The sequence below is a fragment of the Adiantum capillus-veneris genome, chromosome 20, assembly GCF_014529385.1.
Source record: "Adiantum capillus-veneris isolate H3 chromosome 20, ASM1452938v2, whole genome shotgun sequence".
Taxonomy (NCBI): Eukaryota; Viridiplantae; Streptophyta; class Polypodiopsida; order Polypodiales; family Pteridaceae; genus Adiantum; species Adiantum capillus-veneris.
In genome coordinates, this window is record NC_140950.1 from 79,443,817 (window position 1) to 79,461,669 (window position 17,853).

Genomic DNA, 17,853 nt, shown 5'->3' on the forward strand with positions numbered 1-17,853 from the left:
ACTAAAGGCGCGCAAGGACGAAAAAGTGCTTTTTGCAACTCTCTACGCGCGCCTTAAGTGCAATTGAGGGAAAGACGCGTAAAGATGTAAATGTGCCTTTTGAGAGAGTCATAACTATACTATAGGCGCGCGGAGAGAGCTGGAGCCAGTGTTTGGTTGGCTCTGCGCGCCGTTAGTAACGTGGACACAGAGGGGAGGGAGAGAGAGAATGTGTATATATCTGTGTGTGTGTCTGTGTGTATGTGTGTGTGTGTCTCTGTCTATGGAAGTATGTGTTGAGGTGTGTGTGTTGAACAACAGTCTGGGTTTTTCTTTTTTTAGTCACACACACACACACACACACACAATTTGTACCAACTGTTGGAAATACAGAGAGAAAGAGTGAGGGATCACCTTTTGTTGGTGGGGTTTGCAGGAACTCCAAGGGAGGTGTCTCCTCCATTGCTTTTTGTGTGTCAAACTGACTCTATCTCTCTCCCTCCCTCTCTCTCTCTCTGAGAGTAAGGAGTCTCTCTCTCTATCTCTCTCTCAATCTGTGTCTCTCCCTCTCTCTATCTCTCTCACAATCTGTTCTCTCTTTCTCTCTCTCTCTGTCTCTCTATCACTCTCTCTCTCTCTCTCTTTCTATGGCTCTCTCTCTCTCTCTCTCTCTCTCTCTCTCTCTCTCTCTCGCTATTGTTCTCTCTCTTTCTCTCTCTCAAAATCACACTTATAACGGATACACACGGCGGCGCCCCACGTGTCACTATAAATTAGAGTATATTTGCATGTTCTCACACGTGCGGTCATTATTGAGACCGTATACTTTTGTACGCCATATAAAGAGGTCAAGAGAGAGAAAAACCACACCTCGTGAAAGAGAGTGAGTGAAAGAGAGAGAGAGAGAGAGAGAGAGAGAGAGAGAGAGAGAGAGTGCAAGAGCCGTCGTCTGCGTCTCCGACAACAAGCCGACCCATCGACATAACGAAGGTCTGCCTCTCCCTCTGCCTTTGCCTCTATCTCTCTATCTCTGTTTCTGTCACAGTACCAAGCACAGTCTTAACAAACAACCCACACAAACAGTCACACACACACACACACGCACACACTCACACACACACACACTCACAAACACACAGACAGACATATAAAACATACACACACACACACACAAATCACAAATCACAAACACACACACACACACACACACAAATACAGGCACGCACACACACACACACAGGCACACGCATACCCTCTCTCTCTTTCTCTCTCTCTCTCTATACCAAAGGCACGCGTAGAGAGGCATAACCGGTGTGCATGTGTTTATGCGCGCCATTAGTACTGTGCATTGACTAGTGTATGTCTGAGTGTTATAGAGAGAGAGAGAGAGTGTGTGTATTTCTTTTACCTTGTACTAACGGTGCGCGGAGGTGTTTGTTGAGGTAAAAACGTGCTCTACGCGCGCCTTTAGTAATGGGCTCTCTGACTCTCTCTCTCTCTCTCTCTCTCTCTCTCTCTATTTAAATATGCTAATCTATAGAAAGGAGAGAGAGAGAGAGAGAGAGAGAGCGAGAGAGAGAGAGAGAGAGAGAGAGAGAGAGAGAGAGAGAGAGAGAGAAAGAGAGAGAGACTCTTCTTTTTGTGTACAGTGAAATGGCTAGAACGAAAGCCACTGCAAGGAAGGCAGGCAAGGGACCAGGATTAGCATCTAAAGCAAGTAGCAGATCTGCAACCCCAAAGAAAAGACCTGGAAAACCAAATAAAATTCTGAAAGGGCCAAGGATGAAGAAGTTGCAAACCTGCATGGGACTTTTCAGAGAAATCAGAAAGGCACAGAAATGTGTAGATTTATGCATACCAAAGCTGCCCTTCCAGAGGATGGTGAGGTCCATATGTGATGAAGCTACCTGGGGCACCAAAAGGTGGAAGGTGGTGGCTTTAATGGCTCTATAGGAAGCAGCAGAGGACTTCCTACTGGAGTACTTCAGTGACATGACCATTGTTGCAGCCCATGCCCACAGGGTTACTATAATGGACAAAGATAGTGAGACACTGAAAAGAATAAGGTGGAGGTATGACAAACTACTGGTCCCCAATGTCTGCAAGGATAAGAAAATGAGGGAAATTTTGTTATACCCCCCGGAGCTAGTGCCACAACTCATAGTTGTAGATGTCACAGATGATGTGAATACAAGGTCAAGGGCAGAGACTATTGCTCGCCAAACAGAGGACATGAGGGAAGCAGAGCTTAAGGAGAAAGCAAAAGTAGCAGTGGAGTCCCAGAGGCAAACAGAATGCAATGTGACCCTGTCCATAGAGGCAAGCAATCAAGAAACTCTACTTTCAATGAAGGATGGTTTGCTTGTAGAGATACCATTTGTAGATGGAGCCAGAAAGCTAGCTCTGGAAAAAGTGGACATTAATTTATTGCAGAATCCAGATGCTCAGATTTCAGACACAATTATCTATGCTTGTCTTAAGTAAGTGTTACTATCTTGCTAGCTTTGAAAACTCAGATAATAGGTTTGCTAACTCAGGTAGAGTCTCTGCAGCCTGATCAAAAGTCAACTCCCACTTCACACCCACACAGAGGTGTTTCTTCTTGATCCACAAATGTCAGTGATTATTAGACAAAAGAACAGTCCATCTGGGACCTTTGAGAGTTACTGTCATCATCTTTCTATATGAGAACAACCATCACTGGAGTCTCATATGCCTTGATGTTGACCAACCAGCAGTGTGGGTGTTCAATTCAATAAAAGGAACCCACCCTGAAATTAGGTTGTAAGTGTTTTGTATCAGAAAGTGTTTCTTATAGATATCCATATAAATTTGAAGCCTCATGCTAACATCTTGACATTGCTTTGTGCAGTTGTATAAAGAGGTTGTTGCTTGCCTATGGCAAGCTATGTGGAAGGTATGAACTATACAAGGCCCCAATCAAAGATGTACCTGTCCCAAATCAAACCGATGGAAATTCTTGCGGCTGGAGATGTCTTCTCCATGCAGAATATGTCCTGCAAAGCTACTTTGCATTAAAACCTTTCATGACTAAGGTACCCATTTGGCAATGCATTCAGTTAGTTTTGGTTTAGTCTATAAAAGAATTCTCACCATGTGGTCTTTCAATTTTGCAGAGTGCTTTAAAAAACTACACATATGATTATTTGCAAAGATACCGGGTAAGTTTAATACAACAACTGCTTACTATGTCTAGCCCCAGAGAGCTTGAAGATAGCGTCTTGGATGACTGCACTATTGATCTAACAAAACATGACGTGCCACCACGACAAACCCCTACATCCGATACAGTGGAATCACAATGGGCCGAGGGGGTCATATCAGCACAAGATGAAAGAGCCGAGGATGAGGAAAGGTCAAATGAGCATATGGAAGGTGCTAGTGTACAACCAGAGGAGACAATGAAAGAGCCAAGTCAGCCAGTGGAGGAGCCAAAAGATCCTATGGCTGAAACCCAAGATGAGGAAAGCAGGCCTATAGATGAGCAAAAGGATATGGATGAGGAAAGCAGGCCTAGGGATGAGCAAAATGATATGGATCAGGCAAGGATGTATGAGGCAAGCCGATCAACCGAGGGAGAGGAAAAGACCTTGGAGGAAACCTTGAATGAGGCAGAAAGAGCCATGGGGGAGACCCCTAATGAAGATGTGAATGATGACTATGAAGATAAAGCAGAGGAGAGCAACAACGACATGAACACTACAGAGACCCAGTATGGACCCTTGCTACCTGTAGATACGGTTGTTCCGGTAATGTCTATTCAAGTATGGCAAAATATGTTCAGCTTCTAACTACTTATATGTACTTGTCAACTTTTACAGAGGTTGATTATCTTGGACGTCAATGGATTGTTGCTGATGCGGGTGCCTCTCGGTGACAGAGGACCCTTTGAGGATTTGCAAACGTTTCGGATGGGAACTTGTCGAGTCGTGGTTCGTCCAAGAACCAGGGAATTTATTCAGTTTCTTCTTCCGCGCTTCAGAGTTGCCATATGGTCTTCAATGCAAAGGCAAAACTTGTCGCCACTAGTTGCAATAGTTTGCAGTGTATGCCACGCTCACACGTCAGATTTTGCCTTTTTGTATGATCAAAGAAAATGCGTTACGGTTGAGGGCCACTACCACCCTTAAAAACCACACTTACCTCTTTTGTACAAACCGTTTACCCAAATCGGTGTACCCTTTGATGCAACTAATACACTACTAATTGATGATACTCTTGAAAAGGGAGAACTAAATCCGCCGGGAACAACTGTCTCACCACCTTCTTTCGAGGGGCATTCCTTCGATTTTTACCTTGAAGACATTTTGATTCCATACTTACAGAAATTGTATCTCAGTCCATTGTTCACGGACGAGTTTGTACTTTCTAATGAATTAAGATGACTCTTCTATCATGTCTTTGTCTTGTCTAACATTGAGAGAGAGAGAGAGAGAGATTTGACATGGTAAAGAAATGTATTTCAAGCACACTTTTTCACAGGGCACAATTGAAAAATGAGCTCAATAAACTTCATGTCTTGAAAGTCATTTGTATACACTTGGGTTCACAAGAATATCTGTTACATTGACACTACTTCAACCCGACCATCCAACTCTTTGCACAAAATATCTTTTTCCCTTCGCCGCATCACCTTACGGCCAGCTAGGAAAAAGGAAAAATCTGATAGGTCCTTGTCCATTGACTCTTCAATTATGTCATGCCGCAAATGCTGAAGACTGCATATCTCCCTTATTGTAACCACCAATTACAGTAGGCCATGCTCTTTATCAATCACTTCCACATCCACAGCAGGATTATCTTCCAAACCTGCAGAAACCTGGTCCATAGGAATGTACTTACCTTTGAGCATTTGTGATCGCATATACCAAAACGAGAGTAACAGTGATTGGCTTGCAATCATGTACTTGACAACTAGAGTATCAAGCGCGACCTCGCACCGTAAACCAATCTCTTCCTTTGCATACCATCCTTTGTCAAGAAGTTTGTCACAAGATGACTGCTGAAATGACTTGCACATGAACATAGTTTTCGTAACTCGGATGTTGTAGCTATGAAACAGCTCTATGAAGAGTGCAACAGGACAGAAGTTTGCAATTCTAACCAGTTTGGTGGGCGCTACGTAGAGACCTGTGTATATCCTTGTAGAGCTTACTTCGCATTTCCTCCACCATTGTTTCCTCGGGAACTGGCCAGTCCACAGTGTTCCAATCGGTTGGTAGAGGCACTTTCACCAACATGCCATTCTTATTCCCTGAGCTGAGTTGGTAAAAGTGGTCATAAAAAAAGATTCCCTCATCAGCCAGTCTTTTGCTGCTCCTCCCTGAATACTGTAGAGAACCAATGTGGGCATGAACAACATGGAAGAGGCCTATTATGCACTCCACAGGCTCCCATTGCTCATAAGAAGAGGGATAAACATCTGCAATATATATAAGAAGAGTTAAACTAAGAGTATCAATAAGTACAAATGACAAATCTAATGTAATTGAGCTGTGAAGAATGGAGACATTGCTCATAACAAGCGGGAGAAACATTGCAAAATATATAAGAAAAGTTATAATGAGAGTATCAGTAAGTTCACATGTCAAGAGTACTTACAATTGCAACGTGGTTGATGTATATCTGATACATTTCCACCGTTTGCTATCACTTCTGGATGGGTAAACACATGCTGAACAAGAACTTCCTTTACAGATCTTTTGCCGATTTCAACTTTGAAATCCAACACTCTGGCCTTCCATGCTGAGCGGTAAACGTTGATACCACTAGACCTCTTGGGTCTTCTTGGTTGCATGAGGACCCATGAACCTTTGTTTATCCTTTGTCCAACCCATTGGTTCTCTGCACTTATTGAAGCTGGTATTGTAATTGAGGATATGCTACTACTTGGCCTTCTAGGCAAAGTGCAGTTGTTGGTTGTTGGTGTGAGAGACAGTAAACACTTGGAGCCTCTTGGGCGAGAAGACGTGGACGCCATAGCTCTCAGAGAAAAGCTTTAGTGGAGGGAGATTCACTTTGAAAGCATTCTAATGGAGGGAAAGTGTTTTAGAATTCCAATATCTTGTGCGGGCTTAATGGTCACCCTCCAGTACGTTAATGACCATAAGAGAATATCAGAAGTGGGACCACATGCAAGCACCTAAAAGATCGGTAAAAGGAAGGAAATTACGATGCTACAATCCTAGATTCGTGAAAGTTTTACGCTATTTTCCTATTTTTTGAGTCTTTCCACGTACTTTCCTACATAACGTAGCCTTCGTGCTCATTGGACGCGCTCTATTATTCTCTCTCTTCATATGGCCCTCCAAATGACCTCTGAAATTTCCTAATGAAAAAGGGTTTAATGGGATGAAAAGTCGAGGATTTCCAAGGTGCACGTTTTTTGCTTGGAAATGTAATGTTCAAAGTGTTGAGTGGGTTGGTCTAGACAACTCAATAAATGGAGCTACAGGGTGTGAGATATTGAGGTTTGAAGATGGAGGTATTTGCAGATCTGAGATGGATACATCAAGTGGTGATAGATTTTCAGAGCTAGATTGAAGTGATGGATGTGAAGAACTTAAATTATGGAGTGCGTTGGTCCTTCAAGATTCACAAATGGAGTCATGGATATTAAGTTAGAGAGGTTTGAATTTTTGCTAGGGGCCAATTTTGAGTCAGTTTGACTACTTGGGAAAATAGGCCATTAGAGTTTTCTTGAAGCTGGAGGGGATTTTTAGAGTTAGCGGGTGATGTATGAAGCTAGCAAGAAGTGGCAACTCGCTAAACAAAGGTCGAATCATGGAGATATTGCGAGTCCAAATTTGGTCCATTGGACGGTGGTGAAGTGCTAGAGAATTTTTACCAATTTTTATTGGCTCAGTTGACTGACCAAGGGAAGTCAAAGTATGATGGAGATGGAAGAGATCAAAGTTGGGGATGGTGGTTTCCAAGGGGTTTTGTTGGCTTGATGTTCGGAGCATCATGCAAGAAATTGAAATGGTCTAAATAGGGATAGAAAACCAAGTCTTTTTTGAAGTTTGTGGTGTGTTTTTGAGGCTTTGATGGGCCAAGGGTTCAGTGGTTGCCATGTGTCATCGTACGGTAGTCTCACATGCAATCCTTGGGGGTGGACAAGCATGGTATTTAGCCTAGTTCGTGCACTCACTTGAGGCATCAAAAGGAGAAGAGGAGCTCTTGGAACTTAGAAGCTATGCCGGCTCTTTGAGTCATGCAATGTTGATTGACGACCATTTGACAAAATTTGGCACGTCGGTGGAGTTTTGTAGTATTAGTGGCTATTGTCCTATAATTTGATGATGTGGTATGTCTAGCAAGGCGGGGTTCCTGAAGGCCCAATGGGTGCCCATTGTTTTGTTGAGTGCAAGTGGGGACTCCTCCCTTGTCACCGCACCGTGGCATCTTAAGGGGGGGGGGGGGGGGGGGGGGGGGGGAGGGGGCCCCCATGTGATTTCAGATGAAGACTGTCTTAGGATAAGGCTAAACTTAGTTGTTCATAGGCAGCTGGGTAAGGAAAGTGACGGATTTGGCAAGGCCATGCAATATTTGCTAGATTAAATTTTCCACATGTGTGATGTATGGAAAAGTGCCTAAATGGGCTCTAGATGGGCTACACATTTTTTCTTTTTTGAGATCTTTTTCACACTCCTAAAAGAGGAGATCTCTTGGATTTTGTAAAGGATTTTTGGTTGATAGAAGGGCTTTTTGGCCTTTTGCTCCCTCGGAGAGACGGACGTTATGGTGTGCCGGCTTGAAGTATGTTTGTATATGGTTGTTTTGCAAATAGAAGCCATCATTGCCATGTAATTGTGTTAGTTCCCCCTTTCCCTTTCTCTGCCTTGCTTGTGTATGTGTGTTTTTAGCGTGTGTCAGAAGGTGTGCCCCATCGAGGTCGATTATGTAAAGAGATATTAAGAGAAGTTGTGTGTGTGTAGAAGGCAGTGAATCGGGTAGTATTTGATGATTGGTCGTGTTTGTGGTGTTGTAACAAGTGGCTATGTATATTATCTTTTGTAAACATTTGTTTTCTTGTGATATTGTGTGAGTTCGAAGGGTGAACTCTAGTGGTTAAGGACGTTGTGTATATCCTCGGCTATAGAGAGGCATGTTGTGTGTGTTCCCTTTTCTCCATTTCCATTGTGTGGTGCCCCCATCAAGGAGTACAATGATTTCTCCATGGTGATGTGTATAGATGATATAGTTTTCTAGACCAAAAGGGCTCCCAAAAGGGCCTAATGGGATGACAAGTGAAGGATGTCTGTGGTACAAGTTCATAACTTAGGAATGTAATGTTCAAATGGCTGAGTGATCTGGTCCATATAATTCATCAAATAGAGCTACATGGTGTAAGGTTTTGAGGTTTGAAGCTGGAGGTCTTTCTTGAAGATCGCAGACGGGCTGGGTAGGTGGTGACACATGGTCAGAGATGTTTTGAAGTGATGGATGTGTAGAGATTAAATTATGAATTGCATTGATCCTTCTAGATATACCCTGGGTAACAAAATTATACTAGGGACAATGGTGGCCAGCCACTGCAACATGACTTTGTGATCAGTGCTGCCTCTACACCAATGAGACATGCTGCCTAAATTAGTGAATAGGAATTAATGTTGCCTAAATCGTTGTATATGCATTTAGTTTTGTGCTTCTTAAATCGGTGAATCTACACTTGTATTGCTTAAAATAGTGAGTATGTAGTTTGTTGGTGTGCTACTTAAATCAGTGAATCTACACTCCTTTCCAAATCAACGGATGTATATGTATCATTGGTGTTGCCTAAATTGGTGAATTTACACCAAGATGAGTATTTATACATTGCCTAAATTGACAAATCTATGTTGCACGTAACCAACAGACTAGATGAGACATAAAAAAAAGAGAACCTTTTACTACCTAGTCAACATCGCATTGGAGTAAGGTTGAGTAGCAAAGTACTTACAAATTGTATTTCATTAACTCAAGGTACCTCAGCTTATTTGAGTACCTAGCTGAATAGCTCAATGTGAAATGGTCGCAATAGCAATTTCATTTGATACAAGTATAGCCACAATGTTAGGCATTGTTGATTCGATAAACTACAAGACAATGCAGGTAAGTAAAAAATCCTTGTCTTCTCTAATTTTTTTTTGTAATTAACCTAATAACTAAGCCATGTACATTGAATTTAAGAGTTGTGTATTCTCTTTAGAATGGAACTAGTAGACACGTCTAGGAGTCTGGCTATGATAGAATTTGATAGACTAATATTGGTGTATAATACTTTGTGTTTTCTAAAAGTTTTTTCAAACCAAAAAGATTAAAATGAGGAGAGAACTTACCTGATTGCTCTCTGAAAATCATTAAATTCCGGAAAAATTAGAGGAGAAATATCGAAGGTCGTCATCAAAATTATTTAATTAGTTTTACTCAAATATACTGTGGTAAAACTTGAGCAAACATAACAAATGTGATGATCTTAACCATTTCACTTGAAGTATTTGAAAGCTAAATGATTTATAACAATGGGTAGTTATCATCAAAATTATTTAATTAGTTTTACTCAAATATACTAAATATACTGTGGTAAAACTTGGGCAAACATAACAAATGTAATGATCTTAACCATTTCACTTGAAGTAATTGAAAGCTAAATGTTTTATAACACTGGGTAGTCATTTAAGCACAAAAAAATAACAAGTAGATCTCCAAAACTTTTTACATGCCTTCAATTCTAAGCTTGTATAGATGTGTTAATAACATTTAAGAGAATGAATTTATCAATGACTTAGTGCAAAAGCCACATGGGATAGTGTGGAAATTACAAAAAGTGGTCAGGAAAGCAAGTCTATGATAAGATAGCATTCTCCACTTGTTATAATTATAAGCAAGAACCGGCTTCCAATTGATTGCTACGCTTGCAGTAGATTATAGGGTTTAATTAATAATACCACCCTATTAGCTACTACAAACTACAATTGTTACACACAATGCGTTTTAAACCCCCCCCCCCCCCCCCCCCCCCCCCCCCCCCCCCCCCCCCACACACACACACACACACACATCTTTTTATTAGAATATATATATAGAGAGAGAAATATGAAAAAGCATTCATACACTATCATGAACAAAAGGTCAAAACTATGGCTCGGTTTTGGAACAATTATGAACATGATCATTGGATATAAACTCTTCAATAATTTCAATGTCATTAACAATGAAATACAATGGTTTCAGAACTCTATTCATTGATAACATGGGGTGTAATAGTCAACAAGGTTATGCTTACTGGGTGAAGATGGGGAAAAGGGAAAGAAACATCCCAGTATTTCAAAAAGAGCTCTCGCTAGGCAACCTAATGTAAACGTGATCTTTTAGATGGGACCAATAATAGATAATTCTATTTGGATGATTGGATCTCGTTTGGAAAAAATTGCTTTTGTGTGTGATAAGCTTTAGCATCTTGGTATTTGGATTGGGTGAGTCCTCAATAACTATATGAATAAAAATAGTCATGAAGACCTTGGAAACTAGAAATATCCAGTGTTATAAGATCATACGGACCTTTACATTCATGAAACCCGTGTGCAATCGTAGTGGACCTCGTACAATGTGATAGTTTGGTAATATAAATAGGAACACTGGTAGGAAATTGGAATGGTATCCTTCATTTGACAAAAGTATTGTATGGAAAGAGCAGAGAGAGAGAAAGAGAGAGAGAGAGAGTTCTTGTGTTGATCATTGCCTTCAGCTCATGGCGTCTATCTCAATCAAACCAGAGAGTAGCAAGAGGCGATGAAGAAGGAAAATAGGTCCAAAGGACGATGAAGAGGCGATGAAAATAGGTCCAAAGGACGACCACCTTGGCCTAGGTATTGAAGACTATGATATTGGCGATGACATACGAAATCAAAAGGAAAATAAATCTTTTGGTCAGCTGGTGTCTTTGAACGCTAAATTGAGGATGCACTAGACCAACTGTGTGAGTATGAAGTTTCCTTCAAAAAAGGAAAAGCATCAAAGCATGGTGTCATCCTTGAGGGTTGGTCACGCAGTGAATATGGTGTCAATAGTTGAAGCTATGTTGGGAAAGAAGATAGAAGTGCAAGCATATGCGGATGGTGGTTCCCAGGTGTGTGTCATGATCGAGGCTATCATGAAGGAAGCAAGAGTCAAGTTGCCAGTGAATGCTTCAATCCATATAAGGATGGCCAACCACCAAAAGGCAAGGTATCTTGGGACAACTGATGTGAAGATAAAAATCTTGGGGATTGAGTGCCTGTTTGATTGCTATGTGATGCAAGCAGGTGAGAATGCTTATTCGATCATTTTAGGGAGGCCATGGCTTATAAACCTTGATGGTAAGTAGGATTGGGGCACGGGCTTGATCACCATCCCCAACCAAGAGAAATTAAGGACCATTCTCTACAACTTGAAGACACACGAGAGCTGTACATAGCCCCTATTGGAGATGCAAGATATGAATTCGACAGAAACTATGTCATACAATAGTGATGCTTTGTCTACATCATTAGAAGAAAGTATAGAGGAAGTCTTGATGCAACTATGTCATGATCTATTTGGGATAAGTGTTGAAAAGGAAGTATCGATGCATGATGTGAAGGTGAAGGAGGAGAAAAATAATACAAAATCAATTGTAGAGCCAGCCAAAGTGAACGCAAGGAGCATGCTAGGAGATGACTTGATAGAGAAAGAAAAATAGGAATATGAAGACATGCTCATGGAGTTTCCAAAGCTATTCACCACTGAATATACAGAGTTTCAAGGAGCTACAGGGGTCGAGCATAGATTCAATCTAAAAGAAAGTGCCAAGCCAAAGGTTCAAAAGCTTAGGAGGCTGGGGGTCAATCATGAGAGGGAACTTCATGAAGAGGCGACGAAGCTTTTGGAAACAGATTTCATCTTTCGAGTGGAGGAGTTTGAATGTTTCTCTCCAGTTGTTATTTTTCTCAAGAAGAATGGAGGTTTTACGATATGTGTTGATTTCAAACCTTTGAATTCTCCCACAAGAAGGAATCATTATCCATTACCCTTCCTAGATGAAATCCTCAATCATGTTGTAGGTCATGAACACTACTCAATCATGGATGGATTTTTTGGCTACTTTCGGATCTTGATAGTGATTGAAGACGACCTTCATTACTCGTTGGGGTTGTTTTGCTTACAAAAGAATTCCTTTTGGGCTGGTTAATGCATATGCTACCTTCCAAGGATGGATGAATAGAGTGTTTGGTCCCTACTTGGGTAAGTTCATTCACATTTTCATGGATGAAATTGGATGTTGTAGATCCAGGGTCACACATTTGGAGAAATTGAGGTTGAGTTTTGAAAGGCTTCAACAAGAGGGTGGGCAGCTCAACCCAAAGAAATGTAAGTTTACTCATGTCAGAGTCCATTTTCTAGGACATGTGGCTTCTTGAAATAAAATAAAAGCCAATACAAAGAAAGTTAAGAATTTATTGCTTATGGATCCTCCGAGCAACATAAAGGATTTGGTGTCATTTGTGCATAAACTCAAATACATGTCATGTCTTTTCTGGATGCTATGTCAATCTATGTATCCTCTCCAAAAATTGAGTCAAAGAGTTCAAGGGTTTGAGTGGAATGAAGACATGCAACAGGCTTTTGAGGGTATCAAGGGAGTATTGTGTGCTTTACCAACAGTGAGTCCTCCCAACTCGCAATTGATTTTCTATGTATCTATTAGTGTGGGGTCAATAGCTTTTCGATCGATTCTCTTACAAAAGCAGGAAAGGAACTTCAAGCCATTCTATTTTGATTGCAATATGAAGAATGTAAGTGAGTTCTCCTACACTGAAATGGAACAATGGGTATTTGCCTTGGTTCTTGCTTGTCCGCAGGTTCAAAACATATTTGTTGCCCCAAAAGTTCTATGTGCTTACCACATCAAATGTTTTTCCAGATGTAGAATAACGTTTAAAGCCTAGCAAGTGCATCTTAAAGTGGACTTTGGAGCTTCAAGAGTATGAGTTTGAGTTTAAAGTGGATCATTCTATTAAATCTCACTTTTGGACATAGTGGTACATAAGGGAGGGAAGCTTTCATCTTACCCAAGGGTTGACAAGGATGATCATGAAGGGGAAGTAGATATTACAGATGCATATACAATGATGTTTGATGGTACATACAAGAATGCTCTTCAAAAGGCAAGTGGTGGTATAGGAATTAGGAACCCAAAAGGTAATGTAATCAATTCTACTACTTACAATCTTGATGAAGTTGAAAGTAACAATGAGGCCAAGTATCTTACACTTTTTCTTGGGTTGAAGCAGTGTGTTGAGTTTGGATTGAAGAGGGTCGTTGCAAAAGGGGATGTGCTGCTATTCATGAATTAGCTGCTTGGTTTGTGGAATGTTAAGAAAGAAAATTTGAAGAAGTGATTCTATGGAATCAAGAAGCTTTTGCATGAGTTTGAAAAGATATAGTTTAAGCATGTTCTTCTGTGAGCAGATAAAGAAGCTGATGAGTTGGCTAGGGATAAGTTAGATTCCTTGGTAGCTCCTTCAAAGGTCAAGGAAGCCTTGTACGCATGAAGGGAATCATTGCAAGATTTAAAATTACTTTCTTGGTAAAGGGCAATGTCTAGAGGGCATATCAAAGGTTCAACGTAAGAGAATAGTTGCAAAAGAAAGAAACTACACATTGGTAGCTGAGGATCTCATGCTTTATGGCAAGGATAACATTTTGAGAAAAGTGCCCTACAAAGAAGGAATAGGCTTGATTTTGGAGCACTACCAAAAAGAAACATGCCATCAAGGCAAGGATCATGTTGGCTTTCCTATTTTGAGAGCAGGTTATTGTTGGCCCTCTATGATGAAAGATGCTTATTTTTTGTGCAAGTCATGCCATGGATGCCAAGTGTTTGCAAATCGAAAGCTTTCCGATGAGCCCCAAAAATCTATAATGTCTTTTGATACATTTGCGAAATGGGGAGTGGATGTTGTAGGTCCAGTGACAAGGACCAACAATGGCAAAAGTTATATCCTTGTGGCTGTGGACTATTTGAAAAAATGGGTGGGGGCAAGAGTGATAAATGATGTAACAGTGAGGGAAGAGTGGCCTCTTTTTGGTATGAACATGTGTCTTGCAGGTTTGGAGCTCCTATGGTTATCACTTTTGATCGTGAAACAGGGTTTAGGGAAAAACTTGTGTCTCCTCATGGAGAAATTGAAAATTCATCATACGTATTCTTCTCCTCACTACGTCCCGGAATGCAATGGGCTGGTTGAAAACTGCAATGGTCAAATTGTGAAGATGCTATCAAAGCATGCCAAAGAGCATCCGAAAGAATGGGACTTGGACTTGGAAAAGTGTTTGTGGGCTTATAGAACTGCGTATAAAGTGTCAACATAGTCTATGCTATATGAGCTTGTTTAATGAAAGGAAGCTCTTATGTTCATACAGGTGCAGTTGGATGACTGGAAGTTTTTGTGCAAAATGCAAGGTGCACATAATGACAAGCTCCAAGAAACAATTCTTTCTCTAGAGTTGTTGCATGAATGAATAGAGAGAAAGCCAATGACTATTATCTTCAACAAGCAGAGACAATGATGGAGAAAATGAATAAGAGGTTGCGAGAGAAAGAGATCAAAGAGGGAGATTTGGTGATGAAGTATGATTTTTTCTTGGATTTTACTTATCAAAAGAAGTTGAGGGACAAACGGTTGGGTCCATACAAAGTGAAGCATGTATTTCCTAATGACACATATGAGTTGGAAAAATTGTCAAGCGAACGTTTGCGCTATACAATAAACGGTTATAGATTGAAGAAACATTTTGCGAGGGATATGGTTCCAGATGCAAATAGTCTCTTGGTTGAGCATAAATGCTCTACCTAGAGGGTGGGCATTGATGATAGACCGCTTTCGGCGTGTACAAAGTAGTGTGTATATGCATGGTCATATGTATAAAAAGATGTAAATACATGCATTTGGGAGCTTTGCAAAGTGGTTTCAAGTTCTAAAAAAGATGCAGCGTTGGAAAGGGGGAAAGGGGAAAACCACCAGCATAGTTGGTGAATGCCTCTCTATAGCCCAATGATCTGTCAGCACCCATATCCCCTATTTGACACACACCTAAACTCACAATCTAGCAACGACTATTGTCCAAGTCCGAACCAGACCAACCCTAACTGTATACATCCGATAGCAAAGCATGCAACCAATTATCTTGACCTTTGACCCCTCAAAGCACCATATATTCACATATAAGCTATCACGACAGGCAACCTCGACCCCCTCAAACACCTCACAACTATTGGTAGACTCAAGCTTGCTCACAAAGTTTCATCCTCAAGAAGATACCACAAGCATATATGGGACACCCACCCACTTGACACACACCGGGATTTCACACATATCAGACACCCATAGGCTGTGTTATCCTTCGCACATATAATCATACTCACATGCATATACAACCATAAACGAATAGGTTTGAGAACCAAGGAAATGGAAAATGTTCACTCAAACAAGTAGATAGATTCCACGACGATGCCGATGCAATTAAGTCCATTTAAAGAGTATACAATAATGACTTTTTTTATAAAAAAAAGCCCTCTGCTCATGCCCCTGCTTAACCCTCTATCCCTTTCATTTACTGTGGCAGCCTTTACTGCAGCTCGCAGCTCCTATGGGCTCTCGATGCTACTTTGTAACCTCCCTCCATGCGACAGCCTCTTTGGATCTCCCTTTATTGCAATCGCGGCCTTAGGAGCGACTCTTTCAGCACCCTGTAATAGCGGCCTTAGACTTGTAGGTCACCAACCCTCTTCTCTGCAACTGGCCGCCCCACCACCTCCTGCTTTAGATGTATCAATTCGAGATGCAGCCGTTTCTAAGGGTTCCCCCCACCGCTTCTGTGTGCCAACCCCCAAAAGCCTCCAGCACCCCTGGCTCTCTGTAGCGGGCCCACTCTCTCTTGCAGCCCTCGTACTCCTACTGCTCGCGGCCCTCTTTTATCAGCCCTCCAAAACCTTGCTCTGGCCGCCCCACCACCTCCTGCTTTAGATGTATCAATTCGAGATGCAGCCGTTTCTAAGGGTTCCCCCCACCGCTTCTGTGTGCCAACCCCCAAAAGCCTCCAGCACCCCTGGCTCTCTGTAGCGGGCCCACTCTCTCTTGCAGCCCTCGTACTCCTACTGCTCGCGGCCCTCTTTTATCAGCCCTCCAAAACCTTGCTACTAGCCACCCGCATGCTTCTTTGCACTCGGCCTTCCTCTGTCCTGCCACCCTCGGCCCACTGTCGTATGGTGCTCAGGCCCACAACCGTGCCTCCTGTAGCGGCTATCTCCAACTGGCAGTGCTCCTTCTGTCAAACTCCTCTTGCCTGCGGCCCTGGCAGCCTCTCACAAGCCGACTCCCCCCCAAAAGCCGCGCCCCCCAGGCAGCCACTTGGCGGCCCTGCCTTTTGTCAAACTTCTCGTCTATACAGCGCTCTCCACCTGCCTGTGCCTCCTCCTAGATCTCGCAGCCCCGCCACCACTGGCTGCAGCTCTCGGTCCTCTCTCCTCTCCCCAAGGGCAGCTCGCCCGGCTTGGCTCTCATCCTCTATGGCCCTTGGCGACCTCTCTAATTCCCTGCATGGACCCCCGTATGACGGGCTGCCCCTGCTGGCAAACCCTCCACCTGTCGATATTCCATGCCCGCTCTGCTCGTTTATTGCAGACGATTTTGCCGTTTTTTTTATAAAAAAAATTGCACTTAAGCGGCCATGCAACCTACAATCATCGAAGCCAAAAAACTCTGCATTGGCACCCCGCACCAACTGCCATTGAGCAAAAAAGTTTCCACAACCTCTCTTCTTTGAGAAGTAGCTATGCAGCACTTACATAACCAGTCACCTATACCAAGCTTTGTTGCACATAGGACTTCTTATAAAGAATCATTCTTCATGTCAAAGATCACTCTGTTGCATTTGGCCACAATTGAACATAATCCACTCTTAAACTAATGTTACTCAAGATTCTCATCGAGAATAGGAAGATCGTCCCAATTGTTGACAAACTTGAGGTGTCATGGCTTCCAATTGAAAATTTGCTAGACTTTGTCCTTCAAGCATATAAAACCCCCGATCTAGCTGAGCCTTGAAAATCATCTTTGACGTGCCAAATGCCACACCTTGCATACACATCGCGGCAATCCTTGCCATATCTAGTATCAAACAGTTGGCCAATCACTGTACGACCCAAGATACCATGTACCTGCTTCAGTCTTTCTCCATGGTCGACAATGTTTGGTTGTGCTACAATTGGAAGTCGTGGCTCCCTGCAAAATACCCAAAATAACACAATAAACAACATAAAATAGACTAATCGGCATACCTGGCACAATCGCGTGGTCGCATGATCGCAAGATACACGATCAACGAGAGAGATTGAGAGAGCACGTGCAGGCGCACCTCCTAGAGCGGAGTGCTACGCCGGCACAATGAGAGAGAAGAGGGAAAAGGAGCGAAGAACAACGCAAACACTGGGTGCAATCTCCCCCCGTGCAAGAGTAAGCATGTCCCTCCTGCACGTATTTAATTTATAGAGAGGTTCATGCTCAAAATTGAGTTACAACCAATTCACACTTGGGCATAAAATAGTCATGGCTCATAAGGAGCTCAATGTAACAATTAATAGCTATTTGCATCTCAACTTATAACTAAACCATAAATGCTAAGGATTTCCACATAAAATCCAATGCTGGCAGTTTTATTCCGAATAACTGCTATCGCTATATTGTCCAGCACGTGCCAATCACTGATCTGCTCACACAACACCCAACAAGTGATCATATTCCACAATTCAAATAAACATTGCAATGATTCATTAGACTATCAAATATTTCA

At 42.1% G+C, this 17,853-nt stretch overlaps 1 protein-coding gene across 1 annotated transcript; it reads left to right on the forward strand.

The window, feature by feature from the left end:
• Positions 1-14,935: 14,935 nt before the first annotated feature.
• LOC147432806 (uncharacterized) lies at positions 14,936-16,039 on the forward strand. Its single transcript, XM_086491650.1, has one exon. It carries the CDS (start codon positions 15,513-15,515, stop codon positions 16,026-16,028), a length of 516 nt encoding a protein of 171 aa, XP_086347776.1. The 5' UTR covers positions 14,936-15,512; the 3' UTR covers positions 16,029-16,039.
• The last annotated feature ends 1,814 nt before the right edge of the window (positions 16,040-17,853 follow it).